Below are 11,833 nucleotides of genomic sequence, written 5' to 3' on the forward strand. Positions count from 1 at the left end.
TTCTTTATTTTAATTCTGAATGTTTATCATTGTTTATCTGTAAAGCAGCTTTTTATTTATTTATTTTTTACAAATAAAAATTGTTATTATACAATTAGTGCCATTATAAACCTTTACCTAGGATGATGTTAATAAACACTGCTGAAATTGACGATGCACATTTGCCCCATGGTTACATCGCAGCCCGGTCACAGCATTCTCACTTAATGCAGGACCAATTTCAAAGATTTGTGTTCACTTTAATCACTTAGACACAAATGCATGGAAAAATAGGGTCCACTTTGAAAAAGAAAAAACTGTGTATCAGTCAGTGTTTGCCACAGAGCCATTGGCCCTGCAGTGGACAGGGGAGGAGATCAATAACATGTTTGCATCTGAAAGTTGTTCAGCACTAACAAGCATATATCCTGGAAGTTCATCATTTAGGAACAGATATTATTAATGAAATATTCCAAATAATGTACAGAATTAAAATGAAGGGTCCGTGTTTATGATTTCTGAGGGTGAAACTCCACAGGTTGACTTCATGTGTTTAGACATGTCACATGAAAACAAGCAGGATCACACATCCTAAAATTAAATCTTAAGGTGCTGACTTTCTAACAAAGTCCAGACAGTTTACAGTCTGTTTGTAGTCAGCTGATAAAACTATTGACACCTTGATTCAATTCAGGTTCAGGTTTGATTTTTCTGTTTGTTAAACAGCGAGTATGTATCTGTTAGAATATGCAAAATGGCTGGTTTTGGTGATACTGAGGTAACTTTATACCTCAGTATGACTTTAAATTGTGATTTGTTATTCAGAAATATTTGGGAATACACTGCAATACTCCATTTATCCACACAGTGGCACTGCAACAGAAATCAAAGCACAAAATATCCATTTACAGTTTTTCTCAGTCACTTTTCGTACATTTCTCGAATCATTGTTAACATTTTCAAACCAGTAAATAAATTACTCAATGCAATTATTGCAAAGAGCACCACACAATTGGATGACCGGCAAAAGCCTGTAACTTCATCAAAATCCCTACCTTAAAGGTAAAGCTTTATGTCAAAGGACATGTCAGAGCCATAAGAATGTTGGATGCTTAGTTTTGTCAAAAAGCTTAGTCGTGTTGTCAATATAAAATTGTACTCTAGGTATTTTCTGATGTACTGTACACTATGGCTACATTTTTGTTTACATTAGTTGAAAATGCACAAGACTGCACCTTTTCTGTACAGAATTTAAAGGGATGGTTTGGGGTAATTTCACCCTAGGGTCCTTTGCACCATGACCTCGAGCCAAACACTCCCCCCAGAAGCTTTCTCTCCTTGGTCTAACATTGGGTGAGTTAGCGCTATCAGGCTAACGGCTGTGTGTTCAGTTTCTTGCTTCTAACTGAATTTCTGTGAATGACGATAACATCCAAAACACACAAGTTACTCGCAGTGGTTCTGGGACATGGAAATACTTTGAATGAGTAAGTAGTGCCGTGTACATTTGAGTGGGCGGTCCTCAATGTGGCCCAGGACAGTGACAGTATATTACCCAGAACCAAGATGGGGTCTTGTATGTCCATATGGGATTGGATTCTTTAGGGCGAAATGTAATACCAGGTGGAAATGTTTTCTGAGTGTGTGCACAGCATGTGTTGCTTACATAGACATACATACAGGTTGAATTAAAATGAGTTTTGGTCAAATGTTTTCCTCGCATTAGATAGATGATAGATAGATAGATAGATAGATAGATGTTTATTGATCCCAAGAAAAATGGGAAATTCCTGTGTTACAGCAGCAAAATCAGTCACAAAGCACAAAATATAAATATAAATGAAATACTAGGAAAAATATACATACATACAATATACATGAAATAATAATACAAATAAAGTAAAAAGAACAAATATTTGAATATGTACAGGATGGGGGAACAAAAATGTGCAACTGCTTAAATAATATGCTAAAATGTAAAAGTAAATAAACCAAATGTCCAGGTTGCATTAGTGCAGTATTATGGTGTCCAAAAGTCTCATCTAGCACCCAGAGATGACATGTTAAAAAGTGTTATTGCCTGTGGTAGGAATGGTTTCCTGTAGCGGTCCGTGCAGCATTTAAACTGTCGGAGCCTCTTAGAGAAGCTGCTCCTCTGTTGGACCAATGGGGGGTTGAGAGGGTGGTCAGGGTGATCCATGATAGATAACAGTTTGTTCAGTGACCTCCTCTCCACCACAGCTTCAAAAGTGTCCAGTTTGCGGCCGATCATGGAGCCAGCCTTCCTGATCAGTTGGTTCGGCGCTGGCCACAACAGACTGAGTGAAACAGTCTCCAACATCCTGCGCACACTTGAAGGATCTCAGCTTCCTCAGGAAATAGAGTCTGCTCATCCCCTTCTTGTAAACAGCAGTGCTGTTGACCTTCCAGTTCAGCCTGCTGTTGAGGTTGACACCCAGGTATCTGTACTCCTCCACCATGTCCACGTCACTTCCCAGGATGCAAAGGGTCTGCGGAGCCGTTCCCTTCCTCCTGAAGTCAATCACCATCTCTCTGGTCGTATCCACGTTCAGCAGCAGGTGATTCTTACCAGACCACTCCACAAAGTCATCCACCAGTGCCCTGTACTCTCCCTCCTGTCCATCCCTTATACATCCACCAACTGTAGAGTCATCAGAAAACTTCTGTAGGTGAAATGACTCTGAGTTGTCCTGGAAGTCTGTGGTGTATAAGGTGAACAGAAAAGGAGACAGCACAGTCCCCTGTGGGGCCCCCGTACCACTCACCACCACATTAGACAGAACACGGTCCAGGCGGACAAACTGTGGTCTGTCTGTCAGGTAGTCAGTGATCCAGGAGACTATGGATGCACCTTCACCCGCAGCTTCTCACCAAGTAGCAGTGGCTGGATGGTGTTGAATGCACTGGAGAAATAAAAAAATGTGATTCTCAGGTGCAAATGAGCTCGCTGCAGAAGATAATGACTGGCTAAATCACGTAAAAACTAGAGCAGTCAATTGATTAATTGAAATATGTAATCGCAGTTAACCGCATGATCTGTTCGACATGTACTTTAAAAGGGATTTTTTCAAGTTTTTAATGCTCAAGTGGTATTTAACCCTCATACTGTCCTTGAGTCAAATTGACCTGTTTTCCCTATTAATGTTCTTTTTAATTACCCAATTGTAATACTCAAAATAACATGATTGATTATTTGATTTGGCAAGTACAAATCTCCACTTTCATTCATTTTGGGGGGTCTTATTCAATTTGATAGAATTTGAAAACATTGAAGTGGTTTTGAAATAGTATTGACTAAAAGTTGACGTATTCCAGTCTGTAATTACCCATCAACATACTTTCCTTTAATTTTAGCCTAAATAATTCCTAATTTCTGCTTTTCTAACACAAACATTAGGTATATTGTACTATAAATGAGGTTTATTGACCATAAATTCCAAAAATAACTGTAAAACTATAGTTAATAAGTTAGTGTTACGTAGTGTAGAGACAAACATTGAAAAAAAGTGTCAAGTGTTGAAAAAAGGGACAAAAACGTAAGAAAAAGTTAAAACTTGACATTGTCCGGTGGTAAGTAAATTCACATTAAGGGGAATGACATGCAGCAGAGGGCCGCGGGTCGGCCTCAAACCCGGGCCACTGTGTTAAGGACCAGGAGAGCTACGAGGGCGTTCCATAACTTCTTGCCAAGAGAACCATCTGGAAGGGCTCTGAAACTGAACTTGCTATTGAACAGACCCTTTTCTTTATCTATTTTGCCCAAATTTTTGTTAACTCGTTATATTTATTTCCACAGCTCTTAAAGAGACATGGCTGAAACGGAGTGTTTCAGACAGGTACAATCACACATTATGGAACATTTCTGCATGTCAACATGTTCTAGTAGAAACTCAAAATAGTATTATGAAGCTGAAAATGAGCATGTTTCGCCTTTAAGGCTCCCATAGTACAGAGAATGGGCCCTGTGTTTGTACTGTGTTCTTTTTAACATACTTGTTTTCTAATGTTTAGGCACCATAAAAGGTCATTTTGTAGAAAGGTGTATGCACATTTTTATTCAGTAAATACACAATACAAAGAAAACATGCCATCGGTAAAGCGGTCAGAAAATGGTAGCACTAAATACAATTCTACAAGCAAAAAAAACTGTCCATACTGAAATGTAAGTTAATTTTGTAATTAACAGGGTTTTTCATTACAAACATGAAGAATCTGGATTTTAGAATTATTAATAGATATTGGCTGAATTTCCACATAAACGGAGCTGCTTATGATTAAATTCATACGGTGAAATCAGAACAAACTAGTATTTTGCAGTTGGCATCTGAGGGTGGAAAGGTCCTTTATGCCACCAAAACATAACCATTTGGATGACGGTGCTGTGGGAGAAAAAGCTTATTTTATTATCAACAGCTCTTTTTTTTACAGCAGTTAACAGAACAAAAAGCATCTCTTATAAAGATCAACTGGAACAATGCATAATTTGGAACTTTTGGTGTTTACAAAAAAAACAAAATGTCAGTCAATAATGTTACTTTTGCCATAAATGACAAAAAGCAGTATTTCACAGTTTGAGGCTGCGACTGTACAATGTTTTGCTAAGTCAACAACAGCAATGAATCAACAAATTCAGTCAAGTTGCATTCATGGGAACCAGGAAACTGTCTGGTTTTTAGAGGAAGTGGTGCCAACAAGCTGCACCAGGGGGTGGCATACACTTTGTTAAGGATAAGACGGCTGTCATTCTAGATTTTGGGGACAACGGTAACCCTTATTTTCCCCTTAAACAAATTGTGGTCACACTCGGGGCAATGAAACCTTTTACCCTCAGTCTCTGTGCCTCCTATTATCACTTTAACACAAATCAAATGTCTAAGCTTCTGAAAACATTACATTTCATCAACTAACTCACTTTCTTAGCTCGGAACAATCCCCCTTTACATCATTTAGATGGATTCGACCAACCAATCAAAGCCAGGGTGTGTGTTTGTAGAAAGCGACAATAAGATCACATTGTTCCTTGTAAAATGTATTATTTGGTGTAGTTTTCACAGAACAAAGGTGATAATAAGGTTAATGTGAAATTATCTCGATCTGTCTGAATGCTGTAAAAAGATTTGCCCTGTTGAATCTAAGAAGAAAGACAACCGTGACTTTTAAGTTTGAGGGGAAAAAACAAGCAGAGCACAGCCCTGGGTCATCAGAACTTGTGTTTTCAGTTATCATGAACCCTCTTTTTCTTCCCTCTACTCTAAATGTGAAGATAATCACATCTTATGTCTTCTTGGTAGTCCTGACCGTTTTCACAGAGCTACTTTTTGTTGCCTTCCCAGTTGTTTTTGACTTCCCTGTGGCAGTGGCCTTCTTCACTGCTTTAGCTTTAACCTTCTTCACTACTTTCTTGGCCGCTACAGTTTTGGCTGCAGGTTTTTTCTTGGTAGACAGGGTCTGCTCTCGGATCAGGTCTTCTCGTCCAATCTCCATCATGTGGTCTTCCCACGACTTCATCTCGTTCTTATAGCGAATTTTGTCGTCCTCGGCCAGCTGGGTGTAGACCTGAGATGTAGAATTAATAGATGATCTGAATACTGCGCACAACACTGAATTTATTCTTCTCATGTGCAGCGGCATGAAAGCCTAATACCTATAACAATAGAGAATATGCAATGATTGTTTGGCCAACCTGCTTCTGATGACTGAACAGTTTCCTCCAGTCCTCCATCAGCGACTTCATCTTTGCCTAAATGAAAGTTGGCAGACACATTATATCAATGACTATGACAAGCCATGGGAATTTTGCGATACAAGCATATAATCACACGTATCCATTAAAAACGTGAAGCCCATGCCTTAACCTCTATTCTGTCTAACCTCCAGCAGGGGGCGACTCCACTGGTTGCAAAAAGAAGCCTGTTTCTATAGTCAATGGAAAAATGATCGTACTTCTCACTTGGTTATACGTGGTACTTCTCATACATCAGTAAACATTTTCAATCGCTAGTTTCATGTCTTTTTTTTTTCAAGCTTGATGTACATTTTGTAAACTATGGTCCCATTTGTTGGCTCGGGAAAGGGAAGTTTGGGGTCCCCTGCTGGAGCTGCTGCCCCCGCGACCCAATACCCGATAAGCGGACGAAGATGGATGGGTTCCATTTATGGCGTTTTCCCACCTCCTCAACTTGACTTTTGGGGTTTTCCATTACAAAAAAAGTCCCTGGTACTTGCTAGGTACTTTTTAAGTACCACCTCAGTCAAGGTTCCAAGCGAGCTGAGGCGATACCAAAAGGTGACGTGAAAAGCTGCAGACTGCTGATTGGTCAGAGGGAATCGTTACTAATCACTGAGTCATCATTGCTAGTGACAGACGGGGGGTGTCCTGAACAACCCCGCCTTGTTTAAGTAATTTAGCCAGTGTTTTGTTTGTTTTTTTGCTGCCTCCAGCTTCTTGTGAAACTAAATGTGTCTTCTGGCTGTGGCAACAGTCGCATTCCGGGAATCAAAAGCAACCCACCTTTGAGGTTCTGTGTGTGTGTGTGCGTGTGTATGTGTGTGTTGCGACACGGCAGCTTCCTGCTATGATGACCAGCCACAGCTCGCCTCACACATGAGGCGGTACTAATCTGCAGTGGAAAAGAGCAGGACGGGGCATATACCATTAAGGGTAAAAACGCCATTATATTAAAATTGACGATAGAGCAGAGGATGCTTTAAGGGCGTGTCTACGTGGACATTTTTGTCACTTTTTCAATGTTGTGGGTGCTTTTTTTGATGTTTTTTCCAAAGTTATGACATTTTCAATGTTGACCTTTCCAGCGCTTATTTCGAAGGCCCATTTTTTGTGACAAAAAAACTGAAAAAGGGTCTAATTTGACCCGAGGACAACATGAGGGTTAAAAACGTCTTGCTCAGCGTAATGCTAACCAAGCTAGCTAGCTAGCTAGCTACCTACCTACCGTTAGTGAGTGTCTTTCCCTCTTTAGCTTTTAGCTTAGCGCAGCGCCATTGCGACCATAAAAAAAATCCAGCTACACCCATGTCGTCAAAAATTGCTGGTTGCAAAAAACAAACAAGATGGGGACGCTGTATTGCCAAATGTGAGGCTTCAAAACGGCACTCCACAAACCAACGGGTGACGTCACAGATGCTACGTCAGCTAATTGTACAGTCAATGTTTCCAGTGTGCCCCTATAATCTAGCAACTATCCAATAAATATAAAAATACTCCCCCAAAAAATCATCTTACGTAAAAATGGAAGAAAAGAAAAATAATCAGCAGATGAAGACAAATAAATTTCAATCACATCGCTATATCTGATATAGGCGAGCGCCACCAATCACATCGGTATATCTGATATAGGCGGGCCAGAGGCGAGCTGCACCAATCACATCGGTGTATCTGATATAGGCGGGCCAGAGGTGAGCTGCACCAATCACATCGGTGTATCTGATATAGGCGGGCCAGAGGCGAGCTGCACCAATCACATCGGTGTATCTGATATAGGCCGGGCCAGAGGCGAGCTGCACCAATCACATCGGTGTATCTGATTGGCCTGGCCAGAGGCGAGCTGCACCAATCACATCGGTGTATCTGATGTAGGCGGGCCAGAGGCGAGCTGCACCAATCACATCGGTGTATCTAATATCAGAATCAGATCAGATTCAGATCTTACAATCCAAGGAACTCTGGTCAGTGACATGAATATGGCCGGCCAAAGACGAGCTGCACCAATCACATCGGTGTATTGATATGGCGGGCCAGAGGCGAGCTGCACCAATCACATCGGTGTATCTGATATAGAGGCCAGAGGTGAGCTGCACCAATCACATCGATCAGGGGTGATTCATTACTCAGAGAGCCAGACCCTTAATCTTTGGGATAGGTGCTGGATTTCCAGGTATGCTAAGGGGGTGCCAGTCAGACAGATGGGTGAAAGCAATACATCTATAGGTGATGTTTCACTTCCAAGCAATTAGATTTCCTATACAGCACTTGCTTTAAGCCCTCTGAAGGGACCATAACTGTCAAGTACACCAGTAGTAAATATTGCCAGGCCAAAGCGGTCTGCCCAATCACATCGTGATTGATATAGGCGGTCCAGAGGCGAGCTGGCACCAATCACATCGGTGTACTGATATAGAAAGGCCAGAGGTGAGCTGCACCAATCACATCGGTGATCAAGATGGGTGATTTCATTACTCAAAGCCAGACCCTTAATCTTTTGGATATGGGTCTGGATTTCCAGGCTATGCTAAAGGGTGAGTGACAGTCAAAAAGATGGGTGAAAGAATACATTCTATTATAGGTGATGTTTCACTTCCAGAAGCAACTTAGGATGTTCCTCTATACAGCAGTCTGCTTTAAGACCCTCTGCATGGGCGTTTTATTTTCCTGATAACAGATAAAGTTACCTAATTTAAAAAGTGTGCTATTTTGGTTCGGCTACAGCTCTGTGTCTGTCCCTCTGCTTTGGTTTCACTCCCCACTGAGTCTGACTTAATGTTCCGTCCACACCCTTATCTGACTGGGTATTATCTTCAATGTTTCCAATTTCTTAAATTATTGCTTAAAGCATTTCAACAAAGTTTTGTGTTGGAGTTTGTAACATTTCAACATCTTAAGTTTGACTTAGAGATGACAATTTTCACTAGAAATGCATATCGGTTCCAAATAGGGCTCAAAAATTTCGTCCGCAAGTGCATTGATCGCAAAGTCACATATGCTAATCACAGGTTTTGGTTACTTGAGAAATCGAGATAAAACTGCCTTAGTGCAACGTATTCTTTAGTGGTGCAAGGTTATTGCACATTATCGTAATCATGGTTTATTTGACAGTGTTGTTGAAGAAAATATGAGCTCTTAATGCAGAAACTGGCACATTTAATACTGTAATTCATCGCAAGTAATATTTTAGTGGTGACGCGTTATTCGTCAATTTATTTAATCTGGTTTCAGCATACCTATGTCAACATGGAATCACGTTAAATGTCAAGTCACGGTGCTGTGGTTACTGACCTGTGTGGTGGTTCCTCTGGCCTCCTCAAAGTGCTCCGACATGAATATGTTGAACGGCGAGCGAGGACGCTTGGGCTTCCCCAGGTTGGTCAACTCCTGGATCACACACGAGCACAAAGAGGAGGCACATGTGTTGTTCACCAACATGACGACACATGTAATAAGGCACACAGATTGCTGATTGGGGCTATTCCAGTTCATGTGTCATTCTGGTTGTGTGCACCCTGCAGTGTAACGTAATGTAACTGTGAGGAGCCGGTGTGCCACAGGACGAAATACTGTCAGCAGACAGATAAGTTTGAATATCAAGTCTTAAGATGTGTTTCAAAGAGCACATAAATGATCATCTATCTCTATCTACTATCTCTCTTACCCTCTTTTTGCGGATGGCCTTCCTCTTGGCCTTCCTCTGCCTCTTCTCCAGGGCTTGTTGCTGGACCTGTGCTGGGGTCAGCTGGGCCTGGTAACGCTGGAGGTCCACCTTAAACTGCTCCCTGGCCCGTAGAGAAGCTTCCTGAAAAGGCTACAAGGGTAACGAAAAAAAAAAGAAGATAAATCTCCACATTTTTTTTTACAATTAATAAGTATCACAGAGATGATTTGCCACTTATAACCACTGCCTTATTTTACAATTTAAAAACTCAAGGCACTATAAAAACTTGAAAAGGCATACAGTTTATATTGTATAACAAGTAAAGGACGGAAATACCTGTTTCTGTTCAGGGCTCAAAGTTCTCCACTGCTGGGCGATTTTCCTGATGATATCCACTGATTTGATTTCTGTGAGCAACAGTTATATGATGATCATTGATGACAGAAATTTAGCATTTGAGTCCTTTACTTACCTACTTACACCGCTTATTGTACCACAAGTTGTTACTGCCAAGCCCTTGCATCAAGTTTATGAAATCAATAACTTGCTATGCCTTCTGTAGAAGTATCAAGTGTTGCAGATTTACCTGGGTTGTGTCTGGTCATGACTGGCTGCTGCTGCAGAACATATCTCATGTATCCGTTTAGAGGTCTCTTTGGGGGCCCGGTAGCCTGAGAGGACAGCCATTTTACTGAGTTGATGTATGCAGGTGGGGGGACACTGGTGCACCTACAGTATGCACGTACACACACACACAGAAATATATTATGATAAGATAATACTTTATTGATTTATGGTGGTGCATACTCAATTGAAATAAACATATTATAATCTCAAAAAGTAGTTGCAATTGTAGCCCAAAACCTTCATCTTCTTTTTTTAAACAACTACTTAATTCAGCATGTATATCCCCCAGAACAAAGCAGAACTTCTTTCAGTAATGGCGCATGGATATATCGGTTTTATTCAAGTAAAGTAGTGCTTACTGGACCATCTGTATGTTGTGGCCTCAAGAAGCCAGAATGCATTAAACTGCAACAGGCGTAAAACTGCTGCATGTTAGAGAATACAATTATTCTTTCACTTCTAGCCCTAACCTTAAGACACGTGCGTTAGTTTGAATTTAATGTACCCATACGTGGGCATACATATATATGCTAATATTAACTCACTAAAAGCTCCTCACAGCACGTTTAGCTATAACGTTAACCTAGTTGACTGAGGGTCATGGAGTAGTTAACTCTTATTAACCACATCCTAATACTAACTAATGCTTACCGTTCCACACCACAATTTCCTTTAAGTCATTTTAATGATAAAAAAGTAACAGTAACGTTATACGGACTGCCAAAAGAGCAAGCTAAAACTAGCTTGCTAACAGTAATCTACCACAAGACCCTAACTTCAGCTAACGTTAGCTAACACTGTAAAGTAACTTTAGGTTAGCTACCTTGCCAGAGTGCTTGTGCAGGAGAGAACACTGAAGGACTTAGCCAACCAGCTAGCACTTGCTGTCATTAAGCTGAACGGAGCCATCTCGGAGTAAATTAACGTAGTGGCCGTTAAACTGAGAAATGGAAGACACACGTATCGTCCCACAAAACCTGCGTGTTGTTATATTCACGCATTAGATTTTTCTTATTGAAGCCGTGCCTCTTCTCCCCCTCCTTGTTGACATGCATGGACTGCGAAAGGCGCCTTAAGTCTCCCCCGGTGGATTGTGGGTAAAGGTCAAAGACAGAAGCAGCCTAGTTCCACTTCCGTTTCCCCATAAGTCATGTTCGGTTTTTTCGAACCGGTACGAACATGCAGAAGCGGAAGTTTTAACTAAAATAGCTGGGTTAAATTATTTTTAGGTTTTCTTGCACTACATTGAGATTCTCCTTGTGCACAACTCATTGAGACATGCTTACAGTAGCACGGATGTATTGTTTCCAATAAAATCTGTAGCCAAAAGGGGCGCCTTTGTCATGTGGATGTGTTGACTGGTCGCTACATTGCTGACAGAAACTTCTATTGGATTCATAGACTGTATATATATTGATATTATTATTGATAATCATATTAACGGCCTATGGTTGGTTTGTGCTTTAGACTGTTAGGTGTTACAAACTACAGTTCTGTCGTTATGCAGTTGCAAAATATCTTATACAGTGAGGAAGGGTATCTTTTCATATGTTCATAATATAGCCTATCACTTAACTTAATCGAGGAATATACTATTTTTTCAAACCAGGTATGAGATCACTTTAGGAACTGGATGAACCTACAGGAACCTGAGCAAAAATGAAGGAGCCACCTTAAGTTTAGGCCTATTTATCTGTTTAGCCTTTATTGTGCGTTTGTTATTAATGCAATTAATAAAACTAAAAAAAACAATCGCCACACTGGACCATGAGGCCCCAGTGTCAGTGGTCGTTAGGCAGTTGCCTCTTTGCGTGGTCTGT

General features: G+C 40.8%; 1 protein-coding gene across 1 annotated transcript; it reads right to left on the reverse strand.

Annotated features, from left to right (window-relative positions):
* Positions 1-4,032: 4,032 nt before the first annotated feature.
* Positions 4,033-11,143, reverse strand: LOC116704616 (transcription factor A, mitochondrial). Its single transcript, XM_032540227.1, has 8 exons — positions 10,837-11,143; positions 9,973-10,115; positions 9,723-9,793; positions 9,387-9,536; positions 9,014-9,109; positions 5,684-5,740; positions 5,244-5,556; positions 4,033-5,208 (listed from the first exon to the last, which is right to left on the reverse strand). Exons 1-7 carry the CDS (start codon positions 10,920-10,922, stop codon positions 5,275-5,277), a joined length of 885 nt encoding a protein of 294 aa, XP_032396118.1. The 5' UTR covers positions 10,923-11,143; the 3' UTR covers positions 4,033-5,208; positions 5,244-5,274.
* Positions 11,144-11,833: the final 690 nt, after the last annotated feature.

The sequence above is a fragment of the Etheostoma spectabile genome, chromosome 16, assembly GCF_008692095.1.
Source record: "Etheostoma spectabile isolate EspeVRDwgs_2016 chromosome 16, UIUC_Espe_1.0, whole genome shotgun sequence".
Taxonomy (NCBI): Eukaryota; Metazoa; Chordata; class Actinopteri; order Perciformes; family Percidae; genus Etheostoma; species Etheostoma spectabile.